Here is a 26,561-nt window from a genome sequence, read left to right as displayed (position 1 = left end):
TAAGGTACCTAGCATCTTAGTTGTGGATCCTGTAAATCCTGTTCTCTTGAATAAAATTAAGCCTTTGTATTGGTTTCAATAACACAGTACATAAAAGGTTAACACAAATATCTATCCACAAAATGACCCCCCAAAAAACCTGCAAACACTTCAGCACAGGACAAATTTAGACTTCAGTGAGATTTCTGAAAGATGCTCAATTCAGTAACTCTAGCCCTTGCAGAAGTAAATGAAACACATTGAGAAGCAAAATATAACTATGCATCTTTTTCACTCATGACTTCAATCTACTTTTTCTAATGACAATCATCCATGACAGCACATTCCAAGTAGAATCATTCAAGTTGTGTTCAAGTGTCCAGGAAGTCTTGTGTGGTTATGAAAGCTGCCACCAAATGAGGGGCTTTTGTATCTAGCAGTCACAAACAATTCCCAGTCAGGCAGAAGCAGTCCATCACGGATACTAAATCAAGTCTTTTGAAACCATCTGACAGTAATATTTAATATGACAGAGTTGCTATCAAAATACAACTTTATTGATGAAATACTGATTAAAAGATCAACTAAACATAGGACAAAGACGTTTCAGAAACTGCAGTGTGAACTAGGTATTAAACACATTTTTAAGGAGCTATACAAAAAGGGGACAGTTACGACAACCAATTTTCTCTGGCAAACTGCTCAGACACAGACTAGTTCATGTAGCAGGCTTAGGAGATCACCTACGCACTGATGCAATATCAACATTCTTTAGCGAGTCCCTTGTGAAGTATTGCAGAAATGGCTACAATCACTGTTCATGCTTACATTTGAAAAACAATAAATAAAAAGTTAACAACAAATTCCTCTCTATAACACAAAATGTATTTGTCCTCTACAAAAATCACAGGAAGTTCTCCAAGAGGAAAGTTTCTCCCAGTGCAGCTAAGGATTCACAAAGACGTTCTTGGAAACAGCTGTCAAACATGCCACTTATTTCCTCTCTTAACTCCCTCAGCAGAGGCACCGTGGACTTACCATCTGCATTCAGAATTCTCCCAAAAAGTTTACTCCAGAAATCACTGTCAACAGTCCTAAAACAGAGAGAGCAGTTTTCAGTGAAACAGTATGCATACATGACATGTCTGTCAAGATTTCCATTTATATTCAGCACTAAATGCCCTGGGAAAACCAAGTCTGAAATAATTTCACTCACATGACTAAATGTAAAGGAAAACTAGGAATGTATTCTTAAATTTATATGTGTGGGCCCCTTTCTCCAACAGGCTTCTGGATAGTAACTAGACAGGCTGTATCACAGGTTTAACAAAACCACTATTTTTACAGTTACCTCTTCTGTACCTGACCACTATCACCATTCACATTGAGCCACGGCACTTTTAAATTAAAGGAGTTAAAGAGCATTCTTTGAACCAACAAAGTTGGCAGATTCCTTTGACAAATAAGGGGTAGAGGTAAATCTTATTCCCCCGTTTGCAAGTTAAGTTCACAGGTCAATATTAAAGGAAAGCTGCAAGAGAAATAATAAAAAAAAAAAGTGGTTTACAGCCAGTTTTACTTTTTTTCCCTGCCTTCCAACTGCCAGAGTTCTCATATAGATAACATTTCAAAGACAATTAATAGTAATAAATCCCCTCTCACAGATATACCCACACAACATGAATAAAAAGGTTAAATGACTCATTAAAGTCTCAGAAAACTGGTATCAGAGCTAACCCTTTGTTCTTTAGTCTTGCACTGAAGTCTATAGACCGCACTGCTTCTGACTACTGAAGTACGTTTCTCCCTCAAGCCAGGGGTTACACTGGCTTTTGAACAAATTATCTGCGTCTGCTTTATGTGAGTGACACTACAGCAGCCATAATTTCAGAAGGAATCTGGCTGGTACTATATTACATTGTTAACTCTTACATTTTCTAAAATAATGAAGTCATATAAAACCTAACAAAAAAAAAAGAACAACAGCCAAACAAACAAAAACCCCATGCAAGACTTGAGGCCATTTCTTTCATGGACTTAAGACAAGTAAGAGGCATAGCTGAGGACGTTGCACATTGGTAAGGATGTCTAAGGAGTTACGAATGAAAAAGAGTCCTAAAAATTCAAACACAGCTTCTACATATTACCTCGCATAAGCCTGCACATATGAAGTTTCCAAAAATAGTATAGTGAAAACAGAAAAACTAAAAACATTCCTGGAAGTGAAAAAAATCTCCAAATCCATCCTGTAATAATGGTAACATGCTAAAACACCCTCCGCTGTAAAATAGGTTGTCAACCTTATAGTAATGCTCAAAGATTGAAGAAAAAAACCAACAAACCAAAAACTTGATCAGAATTCTCATTCTACCTTTCCAGAAGTCTTTATTACAACATTGACTTTAGTGCTTTGCCTTCGTTCTGTCAGCTTTTAAGTGTGTTCTGCTTTATTAGTGCCATTGGCTTTAGAAGAACAATTTTGTGCTTTGCCATGCAATTACCCACTGCTTTGATATTTTGTTGAACTGCTAGTAATATTAGTGGCTTTATTAGTAATTATACTATCTTTAATACTTAAAAAATAATTAAGTCCTTTTTTAAAAGCTTTCCTGAGATAAGGTCATGGTTGTTGCATTTAACACCAGTCAGCCTTTTAGTGTAAGAAGCCTTCTTTCTATTTGTCACTGCCTAAAGTCTCACAATATTCTTTGATGAAAGATATCCTGTCAATACAATCCTCAAAAAAAACCCCAACAAACCTAAAGCAACCCCCAAAGAAACAAAAAACCACTTTCCAAGTCACTTATAGAACTTTTAGCAGAAAGGACAGAAGTAACATGATCTTTACAAGAGAAAAGTAGAATCACTAAAAGCAGTAGGAAAAAGAATCCTGTGTCTTCATGGGTGTTGGAAGTGTCACTGCTATGCATGGCTGTATCCAAAGGATAAAGCACAAGATTAACATCCATCAGCTGACTCTTCTCACGGAGAAGTGCTTAATTGTGCAGCCCCTTTTGGTGGATGAAGATTCCCCACAACAGTAAACTTGCTTGTCAGAGATTACTTGAGAATTTACTGAAAGCTTCAAATTGACTGGAGGGAGTGTCATCAAATAAGAGGCAGACACACTAGAAGATCTACATGTGAGCGGAAAAAAAATCCAGTGCAGATTCCTTAATCCTGCATAATGAAATGCCTTATTTACACTGTTGATATAAGACGTCAGTATAACATGTAACTTAAGCACCTATACAAACACTTCTTGGACTTGATATTGAAAAATAAGTATATAAGATGAGTAAGTCCTCTATCACACTTTCAGAAGCAAAGCAGAAGACAGGATGGAAAATGGAAATTCCTTATTTGGACTCCCAACTCCAAAGCAAAGTTATAAACCAATGTACCCAAGCAAGTGATGAGCCATTACAGTCTGGTTACAGCTATACAGAACTCATGCCCAGGGTTTACCTTCTTCTTCCTTAGTCTCCTCTAGCCCTTCACAGGTCTCACTCCCCTTCTACCCAAGTCTCCCTCCAAGTTCTACCTCTACCCAGAATACTACTTCTTTCGATCCAGTGTCCCCAGCCTTGACTGAAATTCCTTTCCAATTGACTCCTCTCCTCCAAACTCCCTATAACAGCCAGCCCTATTCTTCCAAACTCAAGATTTTCTATACCTGCTACTCAACTCCTCCTGCTCCAGTTATTCAGACAGTTATTGCTATTTTTCTCATACCTACATCCTGATCAGGTCCCCAACACACTGTTCCTATCTTTTCAACTCAGGCCTTCTGTGGCTTCACCTGCAGTATCTCAATTTAATCCCTTTTAGAATTAAAAAATTAAATAAATACTAAAAATTTAATTTTAAAAGAGGCAATGCTTATCAGAAATCTGTCTTTCTATCCCAACAGAATATTGTTAAAAACAGATCATGTTCTGATAGAAATTAATATACAGGAGTCCTGTTTTTCAGAGGTCAGAGTTACTTAGCTACAAGATATGTAATGTTAGAATATCTGTCAGTAGAGAGCAAAAGCCAGTCTCCATCAATGATTTAGTTGCCTTTTTTTGTCGTTCCCCCCCTTTTTTTTATAGCATTTCTGAAACAAAGGCAGTATAACATACATATTTACTGCCAGCCTATACATCATTGATATTCATCTCTTCAGAGACGAATCACCCTTGGTGATTTTGTTCTTCACAGCCTAGTCCTGCAAGTTGATCCTCTAAAGAAAAAACAAAAGCTACAGGGTACAGTATGGCATGCATGGTGAGTACTCAGCAGAAGCCTGCCGTAGCCTTTTAACTACTGGTATCAGTAGTAGAAAAACAGATATACGCCCAGTAAAGGAAAAATCGTTTTTCCCCTGTACACAGCTTAAGATGATGAGATTTTTTTTTTTGAAGGTTGAATACAAACTAGGAGGTATAAGTAATGCAGGTTGCTAGGGAACTGGACAACTCCCAGATTGGTAGTAGGTTTTCTTAAAGCAATGGTTATAGAAGTATATACATACAGTAAGTGTGGCTAATATACCATGATCTTGAATGCAGATATCTGTCAAGTAATTTCTGTCATGAGCAGAGAGTTCTGGAAAATCCTTAAGAAATGCTAAGGCAGAAAATTCTGCAGGATGCAACTAACAAAATGAACAAGCGTTTAGTCTAAGAACAAACAAAGGGTAGATGAAGGCAGAATAGTCTTGCAGCCAAAACATGCAGCTAAAAGAACAGCAGAAATTAATACCTGAGGACAAACAGCAGCTTCCAAAAAGAAGCTGCTTGCACATGCATCTTAAATTATAATTTTAAATTATTTTCCTTCTTGTGCATGTATAGTGTTTCTGCAGCTGTTACAGACAGAACCCTGGCATTAGTGTCTTAGTAGCCCTTCAATATAGCCTAGAATGAAAAAAGTAGAAAAACAAAACAATCTCCATTTCTAATGCAACATGCTCATGTAATTTTTTTTCCTCACCACCCACCCACTTATAAACTTTTCCAAGCCTGGTCTATCAAGTGAAAAGAGAGACTAAAGGAGTGTGGTCTGAAAGGATAGGAAAATGCAAAATCATCTTAACTGGACTGTTACGCTCATATTCAGTTTAAAATTGTCTCCTACATAGCACTAAGGCTACTACCGTACAATGAGCAGCTTCAAAATTTAAGTCCTTACAGAACTAATGCTTTTGGCAACAACAGCACAAAGTTCTGTGTTCTAAGCTTTGAAGATGATACCATTGTAAAGAAAGCGAGGAAAGTTAGAAGTCTGTTCTTTCCCAGCAGCCTCCTCTGCAAAAGTACTTACTTTGATACATTTTGGCTGATTTTCCAGATGGAATTCTCTTGATAGACCTGGACATGAACCCCAAACAGCATCAAATGGACTATATCTGCAATGCCAACCAGGTCTACCTGTAACAACAACAAACATCAGAAAGCTCAACTTCCGTCAATTTCTGCAATCCACTACAGATTTCTGCTGGTGGTGCTTCTACACATTTAAGTCTGAACCAGTCTTTGCATCAGAATCTTCAAGACCTGCTAAACAAGAAAACTTCAAAAAGTAAAATTCTGGTCTTATTGTAGGTTCCTAAATAAATACAGTAGTCACAGGCACTCAACAACGCTGTTAATCCCTTCACTTAATGCCAAAGATTTAATCAGGTGAAAAATTCTTTCTTCAGTATTTACTGATCAGAGCTTTCCACAGCATTTGCAATATATAACTTAAGAAAATAGAGATTTTGTAAAGGAAACACAGAAACTAACATGTCTTGCTACATAGAGACTCACCTGATAAGGAAGAGAACTTTTCACCAGAAGCTGTTGTCCATGAGGGGTCTGAGATATAGGAAAGCTGTTGGGCAAACTTACTCGAGGCTGTAATCTCAAATCTAGACTGTGAGAGAAATCCACTATCTTCAGAGCTCTTGTCATCTCATCGTTAGCAAATGGATCACAGATCCTGAGCAGAGGAAGCAAATGAAGCATAAAACAATCCAACACACTTTTTTTAAAAAATTAAATTTAACAGCATAGTGAAGGTGAGTCTTAGCTATGTCAATGCTCCCCTCTGATGGTTAGCTTAAGAACTACTGCTGAAAGGACTACCCCTGGATGGGGAACCAGCTGGCAGCCTGAAGCTTAGAGATGATACTGGTATCTCCCGAGTAAGCAATGGGAAACACTAAAGGATTAAGGACGACGCTGTTTTGATATCTCTCACAGTTATCTGAAACACGGTGGAACAGCAGAATAGTGCAATGTTTAGCACTTCTCCCTCCCCTTCAAGATCTTGTAATACTTTATACAATAAAGAATTAAGCTTCATAATACTTTAATAAACCTTTCCTAGTCTATACACTAGGGAGGACAAATAGAAATGGCAGTGAGAAGTATCTGTATAGATGACAGTGTACTGCCAACCAACAATATAAATAGATCACATATCCAAGTCCATCAAGCTACTATTAGATCAGTGACTTCCAAAATAGGAAGCATGCACCCTAAGGGATGTGCAAGACAATCCATTGAGGTGTGTGAAGAAAACATTAGAACTTCAGTAGTACATGTATGTAATTTATAAATAAATAAATCATACAAGTTATAAAGAAATTATAAATAACATCTATTGGGGGTGCGCGTGTTAGATGACTGTAGGTTCAAAATAAAGTTCATAGCTATTTTTAACATATCAGTGAAGACTAAGAACAGCCTTAGTGAATTTCTTCTAATGGCATTATATCTAAATCATTAGACATTCCAAAGTTACTATCTTCCCACACTTAGTTCACAGATCACATTCCAAGGGATATGTGACTTTGTTAACATAATATGGGAAAGAGCTTAAAGAAGAAAACTCTTTGCATCAAGTTACAAGCTGGACTGTAATGGAGGCTAAGCAATCTGTTGAAAAGAGTGTCTAGATATTCCAGTCCCACCTGCCCTTTTGTCTTCTAACTTCCTGTTTTTCAGATACATAAAACCAGAAGGCAAATTATTTACCAACATCCAATTAGCTGTCCAGTACAGTACATTGGTAAAGTACAAACTTGAGAACACAGGCAATAGCAAAAACGTTTTGTTTATTATAAGTTTTACAACAGCATTGTATACTATTTCTAGAGAAATAAACAAAAGGTTTATGCCTAAACAAAGCGTTTTCACTATTTGCAGAATACACTGTAGCCTAAAAAAACTGGACTGCAATACCAATACCCCACCCAAAGAGGAGAAATTACAAAAGCACAAGAGCTGTAGCTGTAACCGAGTATTTTATATCCTCCCATGTTCATATAAAGAGACGAACCTGTCTCCCAGAAAGAACACCTCTGGATTCAGATCTCCATGGACAATCTCTGCTTTGTGGAGCTTCTCTACCACACCCAGAAGATTATAAACAACCAGTAGGATAACTTCCTCCGTCATGGACTTACAGCCACGAATAACATCCTGAAAACAGGAAATAAACGTGCATATATATGTCATTCTATGTTAGATTAAGTGAAATATTTATAGGTCACCTTTTTTTCCCTACTCATCTGTACAAAGATAACAGTCCTACCCTAAATTCAATATAATCAGATTTTGCCCATGATCAGCGCAGCCAGAATTAAAAGAACCATGAGCTCCTAGGAGACCCTATTATTCAGAAGTAGACAAAAGATCAGGAGGAGGAAATTGGAACTGAATACTGAAATTACTATTTAATTTGTATCCTATGTATATGCAACAATTCAAAATGCACTTACAAGACTTTATTTAAAATGTAAATCCTTCAGCAAGACACTAAATGTTATGACCTTGCTACAGCAGACTGGAAGATTGGAACTCATTCAAAGATGCCAAGTTAAACAAGAGTTTTAGATGCAAACCTTATTGTGGAATAACATGTGGTTCTTGGCTCAGGTCATTTATCACTCATGAATAAAGAAAATGTGAAAAATTGGTTCAAGTTTTTCTCCGAGAAGCACATGATCTATGAATGAGAAACCAGCTCTAACTAAGGCTGTAATAGACAATCCTAACTTGTATAGAGAGAAAACAAAACCCAGAGGATCTAGATAGCAGGATTAAACACATGAAGCTATCTTCAGGAATGAGCATAATGACAAACAAAACTCACTAATAGTACTCTATGCAAGAGTTCACGTCTTCTACAATTGTACTTTGTTTATCTGCACTGACCCCAAGCGTGAAGCGATTTATATCCCTGTGCAAAATAGCACAGCCATCTTGATACAAGTAACAGCTGCAATTCTCACTGAAGCTTTGGTCAAAGTCAGTATTCAAACGCTCCCGTAACTGAAGCGTGATATAAAAATCCCAAGGCACAGGCTGAGAATACACCTACAAGAAGGTACATAAGAAGAACGTTTAGTTTTTTTACTAAGCAAAAATTGCTCATGTTCATATTCTTCTCATCCTCTTTTTTTTCCTCCCCACTTTACCAAGGAAGATATTTTCCACAGTCAGAAACTTTTACTCTATATCAACAATTAGAAAGAGGACTTGAAGTAGCAAACTTCATGCACAGAATTCAGAAATTAAGACCAAACTTACTACATTTTATTTTATACTGGCTGAGGAGATTTTAACGTTTCACACTTTTGTATAGTAACCATCATATGCATTACCTTTATTGCAAATCCCTTTGCATCCAACTGGGGAAAGTTGGCTGGAATGGCAAAAACCATCTTGTATTCTTCATTGCTCCAATATTCCCATTTGATACAGTAAGTCTCATTTCCTGTTATGAAAGTTTACATTTATGAGCTGTCACAGCAAATATATGTACCCAGGCTGTGCAAGTTATTCCCCATCTACATGACATAAAACTAGTGAGGGTGAATATGAAGCATATTTCAAACCAATTAGCACATAAATAGATCCTTTGCACTGTAGAGTGTCTCGCATACCTACCTAGCTCAATGTCTTTCTCAAACTCCATGACAGGCAGAACACCAGTCTCCAAATGAAAATCTGGAGCAGCAGTCAATGATTCTGGCATAGGATCTAAAAGCTTTTTACGCTGTTCAGCGCTCCACAAAAACTGCGTTACGTCATCAGCTAAGAAGACAAGTAATAGAAACAGATGAGCTGAAACTAGGTGTTGAGTCTCTGTGACTTGATTATATCTGTCAAGAAAAAGTAACCTGGATATTGGAAGCTTTCTATCTGCCTACTAATTTACTGCATCATCTTTCAGCAAGTCAATCTCTTTCCAATAGCTTCTTTTCTATGAACATAAACACCCACCTTTTAAACTACCTTACAGACTATCTCATCACGAATCCTCAATGATTCTATGGTAGCGTCATGTAAAGTGTTATCTTTCAGAAGAGACAAAGCTATGGATTAGATTAGGTACATCTGCTCAGCCACAGCAGAATTCAAACTCATTTTGCAAATTAATACTCCTTTTTTATTTAAACCTACGTCCAGAGTAAGTGATCAATTTGTGATTTTTAAATGAAGGGGTTTATTGACATTCACTCCTTTGAATACAACAGGAGTTTTATTTAAGAAAAGGAAAACAAAGTTGGACTCCAACTCTGCTTCTCATTGCAATATTAAGAATTTAATGGCTTTTACCTCCTGGAAGACACATAAGATAATTACATGTAGGTCTGGGTTTATTTTCCTGCATAATAGGACAAAGAAGAAAAAAAAATCATTCAATAGAGGAATTCATCTGTACAAAACCAAGGTAGCTTGAGAAGTGTTGATGTCAAATGATCAGGCAGAGTAAAACACAGCAGAACTAGATAGCTTCTACCGACTTCCCTTCCCAAAGACTATGACTAGTAACACATGACACCATTTTAAGCTTTCACAGTACAGAGGTAAGAATCAGAGTATCATTACCTACTGTTATACTCATATTTATTTGAAAAGCATTGCAGTAAGATATTGCTCAGGAAGTAATTCTTCCACAGAGTAGATCCAGGAAATATGGTAGGTTGAAGGCTAAATAGGTGTTCCAATATTTTACCATCACAAACCTATGTAATTTACCAGCGTATTTTACAGGAATAAACTGACAGACATCTGAAGTAATTTTTCTGCTCTACGCAGCATTAAGGAGTCCTCAGTAGAATTACTACATCCAGGTTGAGAACTGCAGTTCAAGGAAGATGTGCAGAAAGCAAGAAAAAAAAAAGCAATGGGAATGATCAAAAGTTTAAGAAAGTATCATTAAAACAACTAAACAAATGCCTTCTTTTTCTGAAAAGAATCCATAGAGATTCTTCACCTTGCTCTAAAGATCAGTGCATATGATAAAAAAGAAGTGTAAGATCTATCCAAAATATTTCAGCTATTTCAGCGACGACACTCTACTAATTGTATTTTCATTCCAGGTCCCGAGCATGCTTCATCATAAACTAGTCTGCAGACACACAATAACATACTGTTCTCTAGATTAGGTATACTGAGAATTTTCAGATACGCAATTCTAATTAAAATATCATAAACCGAAATCAAAGGAGTTAAAGCAGGTTAAACACCTTGAAAACCGTCATTCAACACAAAGCTAGTTCTATGGGCCAGATTTTTTAAGTACCAGTATTGTTTTCCTTCAATAGGAAAACAAAACATACTGTGAAGCAGCACAATAGTTTACAGCAAAGTTAAGAGTGCAAATTTAAAACCAAAATTATGCCATTTTCACTAGATTTCAAATTCATATTCACCTTTTTCAACACAGCACTTATACCGTGTATTCTGCTGATGGGCTGATTACAGAGAAGAAAAAAAAAAGACAAAACAAAACAAAGCTGTCTTAGAAGTTCTCACTACCATCCAGTCCAAATTTTGAATTTCAGAATTTGGCCTCATTACTTGTACACACTCCCTGCTTTAATAACTTAAATAACTCCTCCATCACCTTAATATTTACATCTTCTGAATGCTGACAAGCATGTTACACTGTATACCTCACTACCACTTCTGACAAGCGAGACACAGGTTTAGTCACAAGTCAAAGTAATGGGAAATACACAAAAAACAGAGTAGAACATAGGAAGTACAGAAAACACAGCATAGTTTAGAGACAACTGCAAGTTATTTGTGTGAGTGAAACTCAGTTTAGTACTAACCAGTAATGCTTTCACTGATACCTCCAGAATCAGTAACCGTTTCAGCAGGCAAGCTCTGAGCAAGTTCCAGTTTCTCAGGGATATGCAGGTATTTAATAGTAGATATTTGTGTAACAGAGGAAAGAGAAGATCCTGAGGAGACAGAAGAACCTGACAAGCGAGTATCTTCCAGGCTTGCTTCCATGATCGGGCTGTAAATAAAGGCATCAACTATTCAGACTTTCAGAGGATACAGTGTCTAGATAATGCCAGCCTAGTGACTATGAAAGGACACTGTGCACTCCCTAACTTTATTTTAAAGTCCTTTCCCATCCTTAGTGGAAAACCAATAGTTACGTCAGAGCTTCATTTTAGCTTCAAATGATTGTTTCTACTCAAAATCTTAGTCTACAGATGAATTTTATCTTCTCTTCCATTAAATATGACTGCTACAACAGATATGACTGCTACAACAGAAGACATACTCAACATTTATTACTCCCTTCATTATCAAAATTCAGACCTACAGTGCTTTTAAAGCACCAGAGCATCGGGCGGGAAATAACTCTTGCTCTTCCTTCCTAATTATAATCAGCATGGTTTCCCAGGGAACTTACCAAGTAAACAAACACCTTCAGCATGGTATAGATGTTTACATACTAACAGCCAGCAAATTAAACTCCGTTCTAAATTAAGAAACCCCCATACAACAAATGCTTTCTTCTTTACAATCATAAGAAACAGGAGGTTGTTTGCCAGTTTTTTTCTTCTCTCCAGCTTCTCTCCTCTGTAAGAAGAAATCTAAGCCATAACCACCAGATGCATTTCATATACTAAAATAACTACAGAAGCATATGAGTATAAAAGGAACTGATGATTCTACTTTTAATCTCTGGTTACAAAGACAGAATGTGTTTATTAATTTCTTTGCAAGTTATTTGGTAGAAAAAGCATGGAGTTAAGTCCTGCAGCAGTAATGCTGAAAAGCCAAGTGCTCTTGCTATTACCTCTTATATCTGCAAGAGGCAAAATGGACCCTGAGCTAGAGAAATGGCTGTCTTCAATATATTCTGATCTCTTCAGAAAAATGTTTCTTCAGCAACAGAATAGTAAAACCGCAACCAAAAAAGGACACACAGGAAAAGGAGCTTAAGATGCTTTGCTGTTAATTACCTCAGTTTATTTACACAACGAGCTTCATTGTACACTCCCTCACAAACCATCGTTTCCTGATTCAGAGATGCATTCTTAGATTCTGGACAGTCTTCCTTCAGGACACTCTGTGAAAAAGCAGGAGCTGGGACTCTCTGAGCTAACACCCCATGAAAAGGTGTTGAGGCCAGATGGGCAGCCCTGACAAAGTCACATGTGTCTTCTGGGTTGGCACAAATGGTTTTGTTCTTGTAGGAGCCTGTCAAAATTGCATCTTCAGACAAAGGTTCAATTCCATTCAGCTCATCCTGAAAAAAGTAGGAAAAGACAGTGAAAAGCCTGCAGATTTTATGTCAAATTTTCTTTTACTTAAAAGCTGTACATTTCTCTCTCCCTTGTCTTCCACACCACCACTTTCCACCATGAATCTGACACTCAGTCTTCATGTACTCCACTTCTATTGCTCATTCAAATTGACTAGTTGAACCCTAACTGCAATATGGTTGCATATTTTTTTTCCAACTAGAAAGGGTAGCTTTGTCACCCTCTAGAGTGCTGCAGAGCTGCCGTGGACTGTTGAAGGCTACTCAGTATCTATGACCCCAGAAGCGCATTTCAGTTCAGTTATAAGCACATTAAAGTGTTTACTAAAATGTTGGGCATTGAAGACACACAGAACATGTGAAGCAGAACTATGCAGTTATCCAGACTGACTCTAGAACCAAAGTCAGCATAATGCTTACCATGCTTAACCCTGCTAAGTATTTCATATTGTAGTTGTACGTAACATCCTCTCGCTCAACCAGTCTAAAGAGTTACTGCATGCTGCAATAGACAAGTCCTTTGGCGAGACAGCAACTACTGCCTCTACTGAAAGCTTTATAAATATCTGCAAAACTGCCACATAAAGACACGTAGCTTCAGAAACAAGATACCAAGGTTTAAAGGAGTCAAGCATATGGTACTTGGAGTAAGGAACACAGGAGCCGAGATGCTTGTTTGGATGCATGGCAAGAAAGCAGATAGAACAGGAAGCAGCGTTTAAGAGTGCAGCTCTTAATCGCACAAACTTTTCAAAGTTTTAGCGTGAGTAATCCTGGCCAAATTTGGAAGACTCCTTACCATCATCTCTGTATTGGCCACCTTAAAGCCTAATAAAAACATGAAATTTCCAGTGTTATCTTAACATCACCCAATTCACATATTGTCACACCAGAAAGAACTTTAGAATCCTTGCTTATTGCACATCATGTCAGCCCAGCCAATCTCACTCTGTTCAACAGTAGAACATTCTATGTTAGTTTTTCCTTTGACAGGAAATCTGCAATGGGGTAAATTGTTTCCTTACACAGGCTTCTGGTGGTACGTTTTCCTTTGCAGTTAGAGACTCTGAAGGTTTACGAACAGCAAGAGGGCGCCGGGCACTTTTCTGTATATGATCTGCAGAACAACTAAGACAAAATTACATGATATTAAATATTTATTAGAGTAGCTTCTGACCTTCAACAGAGATTCCTCTCAAGAGTTTAAGTCTACTGACAATTTCAATCTACCACTTTCTACTACAGAACTACCAGTAAACTGCAATATATACAGCTCTGCAGAATGAAGAAGGTTTATATAGCAGCTTAAATAGTTCTAGATTGAGGAGGAACAAGAAGAGAGTATTTCCTCATCATGGACTTCTCAAGTAGAGTAATGAAATAAAAAATAAATACACACAAAAAAACCCCAAACACCCCACATCCATACAAGAAACAGTACTGTATTTCAGTTGCTACAGAAAGTGGTTTGATACTTCAGTTTTCCCTCCCTCTGACATCTAGGTCTTGAATAATTCTACCTTGTATTCTCGTTTGCCAAAGTAGAGGATTCATCAAATATGGAGAAAAATGTAGCAGGATTGGGTGGAGGAAGGAGAGCTACATCTGCAAAGAAAAAAAGAGGCTCTATTATATCAACAGTTTTTCCACAACACTCTATCCAATGCTACTTAAACATTTAACACACAGTCTTAAAAATACCAATCCTAGCAGGAAGTTACAGAACTGACATTTAATGAAACCTATTAAAAAAGGCTTGGTTTTGTCACATTAATGAACCACACTTTTACCAACATATTATGTTAGCTAGCTTGCTCTTTTTAGAATATGCTTCAGAATTTGTACCTTTGTTTCCAAGGTTGGCCTCATCTCTCTGTTCCTCCTGTTCATCCTCAGAGCCTAAAAACACATTTCCCCTTTGTGTATCTGGGCATACATCAAGAGACTGGATAAGGTCTGTCAACAGTAACAACAGTCAATTCAGGTCAAAAGTAAATTTCTTCAGCACACACCCTTCCCAACAACAAGACTGAATATATAATTTCTGATTGTATTCCTCTGCCAAATCCTCTGAGGAAAAAGAAGGACTTAAGATAGTATCAATCTTAGTGTTAAACTCTTACAGATTTTAGCAAGACTGCATATATGAAAGTGTGAAGAAAGCCCTTCAGCTATTGAAAGAAAAAAAAGCTCTTCCGCTTGAAAGTCCTTTCAAATAGTGTCAGCTCTCAGATGCTCAGTCTTTTGCTGAAGATAGTTAAAGGAACTACTAGCACGTTCTCATTTTCGTTCTTCTAATCCACCTAGAGTTTTGTTTTTAGTTTGTTGCAGTCTTGCTATTCATACAAAAGAACGCTTCCCCTTAACATGGCCTTCTCCTTAATGGTAAAAAATTGAAATACTTACCCTCAGAACAAGTTGGTTTATGTAGTTCAGTATCTTCAGAGACCTGGAATCCACTGTAAAAAAGAGAGACAAACTTCTTTCTTATATTTTACACACCTTCACAAAACATAAACAATTTTTGTAAAAAAGGCAAGCCAAGCTGACATATGCTACTTGTAAGAAGTTAAGATACCTCAGAGAAATAATTGAAAATATATAAAGACAGATTACAGATCCTGGTTACAGGCTGATGCCTAGGAGTGTATTCCATTCTGCCTGCAGAAAGAGGCTATCTGTTAGTGATCCATGTTACTCATAACTTATTATCCCCACAAATTTTCTCATTGCTGGCGAAGAAAACCCTGTATTACCTTTGCAACTGAGGCTGTTTCTCCGTAACTTCTGTTGCACAGGAAAAAGTAAGTCCTTGCAGTCCCAAAGGTGGTGAAGCTTCTGTTATCTCTGTTGGCTGTAGAAACAAAATGATGGAAATCACAAGCCATGCAACAATGTTCCAAGAACATTATGATAATCCTGTGTAGGTCATTAAAGATGGATTAATAGTTGTCTCTAGCTATTTTTATTTGTACTTAATTTACTTGCATGAAAAAAGTCCATTCTTACTGTAGTTAAAATACATAGTTTTACTCTTTGCAACTGTATACAACTTTCATAGTATATTTTAGTTATTCTGCAACCATTAAAGACACATGTAAGCAGTTACATAGTTTACATCAAATCCACTTTGTATTTCATTATTTAAAATATTTACTGCTAAGGCATTGTTTTGGAAATGGGGGGGGAGAGGGAGAGAAGAGAGAGAGAGAGAGAACAAACTTTATTAGCCCAACTTATGACATTGGGAAAAGGAAAAGCTTTAAAATAATTAACTTTTACTTGTTATTTGCAACCTATAAGAAAACTGGGGTTTAAACACTACCTAGCAATGACAGACCAAAGTATACTTGCTTGAAAGATTCTCTGTTCAACACTGGTCTGCATGGAAAAGGAAAAAAAAAATCTAATACATAATAAAGCATACTACTGTCTATAAAACTTGGAGATTAATCAATCAGATATGGTTTTGTGTACTCTCTTGGATGGGATAGCGTTCATTTTCTTCATAGTAGCTGGTATGGTGCTATGTTTTGGATTTTTGACCAAAACAATGTTGAAAACACACTAGTATTCTAGCTACTGCTGAACAGTGCTTACACAGCATCAAGGTCTTCTGTACTTCATGCTGCCCCACAAGCAAGTAGGCTGGGGGCACAGAACAAGTTGGGAGGGGACGCAGCTCAAACACCAAACCCAAAGTGACCAAAAGGATATTCCATACCATATTACATCATGCTCAGCAATAAAATCTGGAGGAAGGAGGGACATCAGAATTATGGCATTTGTCTTCCCAAATAACCATTATGCATGACAAAGCACTGCTTTCCTGGAAATGGCTAAACATCTGGCTGCCAATAGGAAGTAGTGAACAAATTTCTTATTTTGCTTTGCTTGCATGCACAGCTTTTGGTTTACCTGTTAAACTGTCCTTATCTCAACCTATGAGTTTTCTCACTTTTACCTTTCTGATTCTCTCCCCCATCCCACTGAGGGGGAGTGAGCAAGCAGGTGTGTGGTGCTTAGTTTTCTACTGGGGTTAGCCCACACCACTTTGCAACCCTTCACTTCTTTCCCTAGTTGCAGCTTCTTCTCCTGTCTTATATAGAGAATTTGTAGTGCAAGAGAAAAGGAAACTGCCCATAAGTAGAGTTAAGAAAGAGCAATTAGCCCTTAAGCATTTGGCATGCCTTCACTTAAAAAAAATTTAGAAGTTTATACCTTAGCATAAGGTATATCTTGTCCGATTATTAAATAACTTTACAAGTATTGTTAAGTAACACTACAAAACTTGAAGTCTTTGATTTACATTCCTATACTGAAAGTATACGGCTTGGGGACAAGTGGGGAAGAAAAGAAATATTTATCTGAGCATTCATTTACTGGTGATGTATGCATACAATAGACTGAAGCATCCTTTCAAAAAAAGTTTAAAAAGAGTTAGCCGAAGAGAAACATACTAGATATTGTTCCTCCTTTGGTACTTTTACTGAAAATAGTAGCTATTTGTAAAAGACCAGTTAAATTAGGACAATACCTGTTCACGCAGCTGTTGCTGCTTGTCATCTTCTTTCGTCTTTAATTTCTTCTCCAGCTCCTCAATTTTCCTTTGTATTTCTTCCTTTTTCTGTGCTATGGCCTGCATCTCCTCTAAGGAAGAAAAGCTTATAAGGCACAATGCACATTTCACATGCAATCTGTGGCTAAAGCCTAAATTATTTTTAAAGGGCTAAAACTCTGGTCTTTTCTGTTTCACAGCTTACATATAAAGCTGTCAGATATGTTACTTTCCCTATACCTCAGAGCAGTTAAATAACTATTCCAGTAGAAAAAGAAAAGCAGCTGCAATAAAAGACATCTGTATGCTGATAAGAAGTTAAGTATAATTTTATGATTCCATCTCAGAAAGTCTTATGTCATACCATTTCAAAGCATACCTTCAGTTTTCTTTTTTGCTTTCTTTCTGTAGATTTCAGCTCGGATCTCTTCCAAAGAAAATTCTTCAACTCCAGCATAAACTTTATCTTTACAGTACATCACCACCTCTTTCTTTTCTTGAGTGTCCTGCTGATAATTTTGCACTCGCTGTAGTGGGTCCTCCTCTTTCTCAGGTTTGCGAGCACTTAAAACACGGTTTATGCTGGGTTCAATTTTGCAGGGAGTCCTGAAAAAAACACGCAGTTATTACTTTAATTATACATATATCACTGTAATACAGAAAAGCAAGCATAGGAGAGAAAATAGCTAATTTCAGAATCTAGTTGTAGAATAGCATAAAAATATTCTGTTGTGTTCATAGAAAAAAAACGAACAAGAAAAATGGGATGACAGCACATAAGAGGCAAGCATACCAAGTCAGAATTGTGTAATCAAAAAAAACCTTCCCCAACCTCAAAACAAAGAGTTAATAAAGGCCCAGTCAAAATTCTTATGATACTCTGAATTGTGCACTTTGGAGCAGGATTTATGTTTACTTTAGCTCCATTGATCTGTGTGACCACACAGGTGACAAGTCCCTAATTGTCCTACAAAACAGAGTTTATCTGGGGAAGTGGGGGAAAGAATCTGTGGGACTCAAAAATGGAAGATCTTGGACTAGATTAAGCCTGGAATTTTAGGTTAAGAAAAAAAGAGAAGACTTAAGATACAATAAGAGGGGAATTTGCTCAAAGAGAATGTTTTGCATACCGACAGAAATGAAGTCCACCATTACAAAAACAAACAAACAAACCCCACAAAACCCCCCATCAGTGTACAGTGAAAGGAGCCAGTAGCAGTCAACTTCTTCACTTGAAAGTACTTTCTGAAAGTGTGTCCTGGTTTCAGCTGGGACAGTTAATTTTCTTTCTAGTTGCTGGTATAGTGTTAAGTTTTGGATTTGCTATGAAAATAACGTGGATAACACACTGATGTTTTCAGTTGTTGCTAAGTAGTGTTTATATTAAGTCAAGGATTTTTCCCCTTCTCATGCCCAGCCAGCAAGAAGGCTGGAGAGGCACAAGAAGTTGGGAGGGGACACAGCCAGGATAGCTGACCCAAAGTGGCCAAAGGGGTATTCCATACCATGTGATGTCATGCCCAGTATATGAACTGGGGGGAATTGGCCTGAGGGGCAGATCACTGCTCAGGAACTAACTGGGCATTGGTCAGAGAGTGATGAACAACTGCATTGTGCATCACTTGTTTTGTATATTCCAATTGTTTTGTTATTATTATTGTCATTATCATAATAATTATTTTCTTCCTTTTTGTTCTATTAAACTGTTCTTATCTCAACCCATGAGTTTTACTTTTTTTCCCTGATTCTCTCCCCCGTCCCAATGGGGGGGGGAGGGTGGGAAGTCAGTGAGCGGCTGCGTGGTACTTACTTGCTGGCTGGGGTTAAACCACGATAAAGTGCAGCATGCTAATTTCAGGAGAGAGGAACCTGAATTTGTAGAGTTTTACAGATACCAGTAGTCCAGATGACTCCAGCAATTATCTGTACCTCAATAAAAGATGATCTGAACAACTGACCTTGAAAATATGTGTTAACTGTGGTCTGGGTAAATAGTTCAAAAGAAAACAGCGCACAGTTCTAAGATACCTGTTGTCTTTTGCATGTGAATGGACTCTCAACTCTGAGACCATCTGGGAGATTATGAGGCAGACAGGTGCTCCTAATGGTTGGGGGGTGTGTGTGTGCAGCTTTTATTTGTGAGGGTGGGGGCTTATTCCCAGGATCACTACATGGTCCTTCTACCCAAATCTCCAGATAGCAACTGATGGCATGATTTGCATCATGTTTACACATTTTCAACAGAACACTTTGAGTTGATTTGGTTGATGACCATGGCATCATGAGGAAAGGAACTCAAAGGCAGGAAAAAAAAATGCACTTTTAAATCTTCAACTACATAGTATAAAGCTACGTACAAACTCTCTGCTCAAGTTGCTTACAGCTAATTTCACATGATGTTCAGTTCCCACCCACTCCTTCCTTTCCTGGTATGAAAACATGCTAAGCTAAAGAGATAGTAAGTGTAGTAAGTGTTCATTTAAGAGAGACCAGCATGTCAAGAGATCTAATTCCACGGCATCACTGACTTTCAGGAGCAAGAAATATTCTTATAGCTTAGACAGAAACTTAATTTTTTACATATTCTTAAACTAAATTATGACACATCCTTGGTCAGAGTTACTCTGCAGTCTTCTGCAATATACAAAAGCCACAGGAAAAATCCATGCTGTTAGCCACCTTTCAACATTCTTTGATTATATGCAATTCAAAGTCACGGCAGCTGTCTAATATCAAACATTCTTTTCCACTTCTCTCTTAGGAAGAGCCTATGTATTCTATGGCCATCATTAGCCACAGAACAAGAAAGTTAAGCAGCTTTGCAAAATAATGTGTTTTCCTCTGCTCTAGCAAAACAGAGCAACCCCATCTCCTGGGATTTATCAGCATTTCAGTGAGCACTGTACAAGCAGGAAGGTAGTTTCAGGCAAAACAGCATACTGCTCCATAACCCAACCAACACTGTTGTCATGGAAACTTTGAATAGCTTATTTCAGAACAAAACTCCAGATAAAATGAGCATAGAGTTCCCAACATAGAGGAAAACAGCAATAAGCCTGTTTCAATTTGGGGCTGCTTTCATAGCAAACAGCATCCTAAGAGAGGTAACTGTGGTTTTGTGTGAACACACTGAGTTAAGCTATTAAACTAATTAGCATATATAAATATGATATAGACTGCCACATAATGAGCAGTGATAGTCAAATACTTCCCATGTCCTTATGCATCCTCCACTGAAGCCTCTGCCATCAAGGTAAAGCACTAAGGGCATCCAGGTTGACATATTTTTAAATTCTTATAGATCTAGAGCCTTGGCTACTTGGCAAAATGAGTCTGAATTTTACAAAGCAGCTTTGATAATTTCAAATGCAATCTCCATTTCAAACTGAAGACTCACATGACTTGTTGCTGAGCTGACTCTTCCACATACGGGGTGAAACTGGGCAGTGGGCAGGGCACTTCTATACCAGAATTTGCACTGCTGCGAGGACGCTGAGGAAAGAAAAGTCAACATTAACAGCTTAAAGATTCATTTTTAGACTCTACATTCCTCTATACTCTGAATCTCCCTTTTCCCAGTGTTTAGCTCATTTGTAGTTCTTGTTATTTAAAAAAGTTAAACGTGATAGACTTTTCCAACATTAATTTACAAGATTAATTCCATTCTGATATATAAACAGTTACAGACCATCAGCTGAGCACTAGCACCTAAAAAAGCAAGACACATTCCTCCTGCGTGTCCTCATCAGTACCTAGTTTCTGTTATTCTGAAGGAATGCTGGTCAAGCTGGGTATTTGGTTGCTCCTTTTGTTTGTTTTCCAAAAATGCTACAGTCCTCATTTTTCAGCCAAGACTGTCCTAATTTTGTGACAGTATTCCTTCTGCTGTCCATCAAGAACCTCCAGACTTCTCAATTTTCCTCTCAGAGGCAATTCCAACACCACAAAAATCCCTTAACTGCTTCTGGGATCCGTTATTTAACAGAAGATAGATGGAATTTAGTCTGACAACATGCTACTCTCATCTGCCTACTTGAAATTCCCCTAGACTCTTAAACAGAAAAAGTTATATGGTGGGGATACTTCACAAACTGACTTATCTTTTCTACCATTTTTCAAACTGTTTACTTGGCCATCTTCACACAGGCCACAAAAGAGAAGCCCCTTTCCTCTGTGCAGCTTTTAATATCTCAAAGCATTCACAAAAGGTTATTCTTTCACTGTAATACAAGCCAGAATGAGCACCACACTCCAGTGAAGGGGAATTAAACACCCTCAATTCTCTTGTTAGTTGCAGCTTTTATTTTCTTTTTAAATTAAATCTAACAAATTTCATGAAAGTGGGAACAGATAACTCTAAGGACAAATATTAAAAGAATACAGAAGCATTTGGGGACCAGAATGACTGTGTTAAGTGGCCCAAAGCAAGGCAACAATAAAAGAAGTTTTACATTAATAATTCTTCCTCCTTATTTTTCTCAGCTAAATTAAATCTGTGATTTACTGAACTTTTCCATTCACTTAATCAAATTGCTTTGTATCTGACAGTAATTCTTCCTGGAGTTTCCACCAATTTCAGCCCATTTGTTTCCTCCCCTCATACTAGTTTTTTTTTCTAAGCTTCACTTATAACAATTTCTGTATTGAGAAGTCTAAAATATTTTTAACATCTGATTACCTTCTATTTTTCCTCTCTAATCTACAAAGAACAGGGGAACACTGGAGGTTATCTAAGGACCTGTGAAACAAACTTGATTTCATAGGATTAATTTCCTTCAGATAATGTCTTGGATCATTTCTCTAGAACAGATTAAACACCTGTAGCACAGCTGCTTCTTTTCATGTCTCCAGCATTAGTTTAAAGTATTGGAACCTACTTTCTGTCACCCTTTTTTCATCTACTGGCAAGCTTCCCTATATTGTCAGGAAAAATATTCCATTGATCCTGTAGTTCTTCAGCTCTTTTGATCTCCACTCTTCTGTTTTCCTTACAAGCACTTCAAAACAGACTTGAAGAATGCTGCACATACCTTATTTTAATAAGGAGGATAGGCAACAGGTTCTTCCTTTAGGTTGTATTGTATGATATCAATTTAACTCTTGCTCTTCTTTCTTGAAGAATTAACTAATGCCTGGTTTCTCTCACTTTCTTTGGCTAGGGTTTTCCCTCTTCTCTTCCTTTTTTGCCCTCCAAACAGTTTGGCAGGCTATCATTACCAATTTTTCTGATTAGCAAGAATTATAACTTCTTGATTTAAAAACTCTAGAGAGTTTTTTAAACTTATTCCAGCAAGATCAGCTTGCTAAACTTGAATAGGTTATGCATAGCCAGAGACTCTTCAGAAAGAAGCTAGAAAGATCTTTTGTTACAAATAGACACAAACCCCAGGCAAGGGAGAAAGAACACGACCTTTGTCTCAGGGATCAGAAGTCATCAGCTTAAACACATCCTCCTCTTGTTTGCCAGTGCATTTTGAGACTCCTTACCCTGCCAGAGTTCCAAGGTCTTGCACTTTGTTCATTCTCCTTGGCCCGCGGAGCTGGAGGTGCTGTCCATGGCTGTGGTGTAAGTACAGGAATCTCAGGTCCAGAAGCTGAATTTTCATCAAACACGGCAAAACCTGGAGTATTTGAAAACTGCTGAGAAGTTACAGTCTGGAAGCTTCTGGTTTGGTTCATGGCTATAAGCAAAAAGATTTATGCAAATTAACCTTTAACTATCACACTCAAGTGAAAATTCCAAAGGTGTAACTTCCAATAATATGTGGTTTCAGCAGCTGAATGTACCTTTAAGTGCATCTCCTACACGACTAATTGGGGCTCTCACTTTTTTCTTCCCCCTGCCTTTTAGATCTGCCAGTGAGCTTCTCTGAGGTTCTTCAGTTCCCAGAAGACCCGTATCTTTTTCATCAGCAGTTTCCTCAAGCCCCAGTAGCGTCTGCCGAGAAACACGGGCCTGAAATTGCCTTAGAAAAACATTGGAGAAGTCACCATAAACTTCACTATAGCAGGTATCCACTGAAACACATAAGACTAAGTTCTTACCTTTAGTTGGAAGCTTACCTGTGATGGGACAGGAGTTTGTCCAAAGGCTCAGCCTTGCGCTGAAGACCTTCCTGGAATATCAGATCCGCTTTCTTAAAACTTCCCCTAGCCTCAAGTATTTCTGCCCATGAGATGTAGAATAGTGCCAGTGTTGTGCCAATTTCCTGGCTATGTAGGTAACTGTACAGATCCAAGGGCTCATTACAACAATCTCCCTGAAACAACCAAAGTATTTCAGTAATCACATTGGACTACAAAGGATCCCAAGTCAATGTCTGCCTTTTGATGCCTCCTGCAAGACCCCATTGATTTCAATACAAGTCTTGCAGGAGCAGCTGTAAGGCCAGGACATAAAATTGTATCATGTCATGGCGCACAGGGTAAAGGAAAGGAATTCAATAGGGGAAGAATAATAACAATAAAAGCCTCTAACTGCATATATATATTTTTCAATATTATTACCAATCCCTTAATTCTAGCCTACGTATTTAAAGTCAGTCATTTCATAGATTTTTTTTTTTTTTATCTAAGATAATTCAATGATTGAACTATGTCATATTGGAAATCCTGAGAATAGTTATTTTAGCTTTAGATAAAGTACAACACATTTCTTATCACTTTTAGAACTGGTAAATCAGCTCAGGGAGCTAAAACTGGAGAAAAGCTACTTTACAAAGACAAAAACAACAAAAACTATAGCAATGGAGAGACAGGGCAAGACCAGAACACACTCAGCTTGGTATTGCTTAAACACAGGATGTGGATACAAGGCAGTTAGAAGTTAAAATAACTGGTAGGGCAGATATAACACCTAAAATGTATCTTTAAATCACTTTCTTTCCTCCTTAAATAAATAATCAAGCTCTACTCATCATTCAAACTAGCTTTTCTGAAACAAAACTTAGGGAGTTTGTAGATGTCCAAACTGAATAATACTAAAACTGGTCTAAGATCCTATTGAAAATGAGAAACGGAATTCAAGAGTAGGTAACATGTCTGCAGACACATACTTCTAATATTGCACTAGTTGTACAACATATTCTTTGACTCTGTTGTTACAAAAATCAGCTTAACTGTGTGCAAATGACATGACAAGTACCAAGAAAAAGCAGCACCCAAGATGTATTCACAAAACACTCACAAACTTGAGCCAGAGATTAAGATAGCGGGGATCTTTGTAGTATCGCTGCTGTTCATTGAGTGCTTTCACTGCCCTTTCCAATATTGCAGCGAGATTACTCTCCTTTCCACCTTGAGGGAACGTTTGCTCTGTCCACTTGATGTACCTAGAAATGGAATATATTCATAGGAAGTCAGTTCTGAATAAGATACAAGGCTTCTGTTTCTGTACAATGTAAGATTTAGAAAAAAAATTAGGCATGGTATTGAAAAACAACATATTAGTCAAAAAAACTGTTACAGAATTTACCTTATAATGAGTTTCTTATTAAATTAGAATATCTTTTTTCCAAAGCTTTAACAAGGACATCTGACCTTTCTATTTTTTCTTCTGAAATAAAAGGAAACATACCGGTCCCAGACATCCAGTGGATCATCTCCAGAGTAAAATCGGATTTCTGATTCAAACTCCCTAAAAAAAATTATTCATCCAATAAATGCATGTGTATAACTGCGTATAATCTATTCCCCAATATTTGCTGTTTAAATGCTCCATTGCAAACCTAAAAATAGCAGTCGATACTGTACAGCACCCATAGCAAGTAGTCCTAAATACCTGGAGTGTGATAGTAGCATAGAAAGCAGTTACTGAACTTCTGTCCTCCTATGCTTTTTTTAATACCTATGAGGTTAGTACAGTTAAATAAGACATAGAAAAAAAAAATGATGAAGAGGCAGCAAGATAAAGGGAAAGAAGGTGTCAAAACATTGCTCACTGTCTTTTCAGCTGAACAGCAGTGTGGGTGGAGGTCTCCTGCTGAGCCAGGGCTTCCTGTAAGGTGGACATAACACGCCCCTGCCGGAGGGGCTGCACATTTTCTTTGCTCAGCTCCCACTCATCGTTGCAGTCCTGTGACATGACAGCCTCTCCTTTAGATTCTGCGTTAATAACAAAAACAATAAGGAATTGATTTATTAGGTAGGATACCGACCTGAAACATGACAGACCTGGCTTTCTTTAGCCGCTATGTGTGGCCACAAGCACACCGTTTAGGTCCCCCACTTTTAGAGACAACGGAGCATTTAATTCCCCTCCATGGGAATTATATGAAACAAGAGCTTAGCACTTCTTTACAATAAAGAATCTCAGGAAGATGTTAGCAGGAGAGGCTACTAAGGTTAAGCTCTTTCCGTCCCCACCTGCGTGCTCCCTTCCCACGAGATGATCACCTTCTCTGAGGCTGGCGACCGGCGACCTCCGGCCGAGGGCAGCCTCTGCAGCGCCGTAAACCGAGTCAGGCCCCTCTTACTTTTCGCCTACGAGCAGTTGTAGCGGGCTTGCGGTAAAGGCGAGTCCCGACCCCTGCCTCCCTGCTGGGAGGGGACGAGCAGCACGGCGGAGACTCTCCCCCACCGCGTAGCAAGCGAGCAGGCTCCCCGCTAGCACTGAGCGAGAGGAGAAGCCGTTTAGCCACGCAGTTCCAGAATGGCGGTTCGTCCCCGGGACGCCCCCGCCCCTCTTCCCTCACGCCGGGGTGCGGTGCCCCGCGCGCCCCTGGCAGCGGCCGGAGGGAAGGGGAAGGCGTCCCTCGGCCCGCGCCGCCCGCCAAAACTCACAGCCACGCGCGCCAAGAGCAGGGGTCCCAGGTCCGCGACGAGCACGCAAGCCCCGCGCCCTAACGGCAACCCTGCCTCTGCCCCCTTCCAAATTCAAACTCCAACCGCCGCCAGCCTCCTCCCCATTGGCCACCCCTTCACCACGCCCTGCCTGATTGGTTCCGCCCCGAGCCCGCCCTGCCGCACCGGTGCATCATGGGAACTGTAGTTTCCCTCAGGCGGCTCGCGCCGCGTGCTGCCGGCAGGGAGAAATACATCATTAATTTTAGAATTAATGACCTTATAATTACTCTCATATAAAAGGCATCTGTCACCACAAGGAACGTTCCTGCGTCCTCATTCTCCTGCTCGCATGTGTTCCCATCGTTTCCTCAGCGCTGGTGCTCGTCTGACCTGACGGTGGCTCTGCTAACGACAGAAATCTGCTGATTTCACCAGGTTATTTCTCTGCCAGAAAATAATTCTGTTATTTTCTCTGAGGGGAGCGCTCCTTTCGGCATGCAACTAGCATTCGCTCAGCTTTGTTATCCCAGAAAAAACTCACTTTCAGGTATCCCTGTCAAATACAATGCAGCGTTTGTGACCCCCAAACTGGCTCCAAGTAACCTCTTTGGTCCGAACAAAAGAGTGTGCAGAGGTACTAGCTCAGCCCCTCGAGGCAGCATTGCTGTGTTAATGTGATGCT

At 38.6% G+C, this 26,561-nt stretch overlaps 1 protein-coding gene across 2 annotated transcripts; it reads right to left on the bottom strand.

The window, feature by feature from the left end:
* Nucleotides 1–578: 578 nt before the first annotated feature.
* On the bottom strand, nt 579–25,946 carry BUB1B (BUB1 mitotic checkpoint serine/threonine kinase B). Of its 2 annotated transcripts, XM_049821033.1 has the most exons (25): nt 25,877–25,946; nt 25,490–25,705; nt 25,036–25,198; nt 24,672–24,731; nt 24,282–24,426; nt 23,159–23,355; nt 22,883–23,061; nt 22,583–22,776; nt 20,493–20,587; nt 17,475–17,701; nt 17,075–17,187; nt 15,294–15,391; nt 14,944–14,996; nt 14,383–14,493; nt 14,058–14,142; nt 13,563–13,665; nt 12,236–12,522; nt 11,084–11,274; nt 8,907–9,053; nt 8,621–8,733; nt 8,172–8,333; nt 7,294–7,436; nt 5,778–5,949; nt 5,290–5,396; nt 579–1,073 (listed from the first exon to the last, which is right to left on the bottom strand). In XM_049821033.1, exons 3-25 carry the CDS (start codon nt 25,176–25,178, stop codon nt 884–886), a joined length of 3,315 nt encoding a protein of 1,104 aa, XP_049676990.1. In that variant the 5' UTR covers nt 25,179–25,198; nt 25,490–25,705; nt 25,877–25,946; the 3' UTR covers nt 579–883. The 2 variants fall into 2 exon arrangements, with proteins under 2 accessions (XP_049676990.1, XP_049676989.1); XM_049821032.1 differs by lacking the exon at nt 25,877–25,946 and having other exon boundaries at nt 25,490–25,745.
* Nucleotides 25,947–26,561: the final 615 nt, after the last annotated feature.

The sequence above is a fragment of the Accipiter gentilis genome, chromosome 17, assembly GCF_929443795.1.
Source record: "Accipiter gentilis chromosome 17, bAccGen1.1, whole genome shotgun sequence".
Taxonomy (NCBI): Eukaryota; Metazoa; Chordata; class Aves; order Accipitriformes; family Accipitridae; genus Astur; species Astur gentilis.
Note: the sequence above shows the minus strand (reverse complement) of the source record. Positions and strands in the feature narration are given on the sequence as shown.

What these genes read in the sequence shown, in the direction of transcription:
- BUB1B (XM_049821033.1), bottom strand. Translation starts at nt 25,178, where the DNA reads ATGTCACAGGACTGCAACGATGAGTGGGAGCTGAGCAAAGAAAATGTG. An exon ending in TGTAGGAGATGCACTTAAAG is followed by an intron (nt 22,777 to 22,882) that starts GTACATTCAGCT and finishes TTTTGCTTATAG; the next exon opens with CCATGAACCAAACCAGAAGC. An exon ending in TGAGAAAGACATTGAGCTAG is followed by an intron (nt 8,734 to 8,906) that starts GTAGGTATGCGA and finishes CTTTCATAACAG; the next exon opens with GAAATGAGACTTACTGTATC.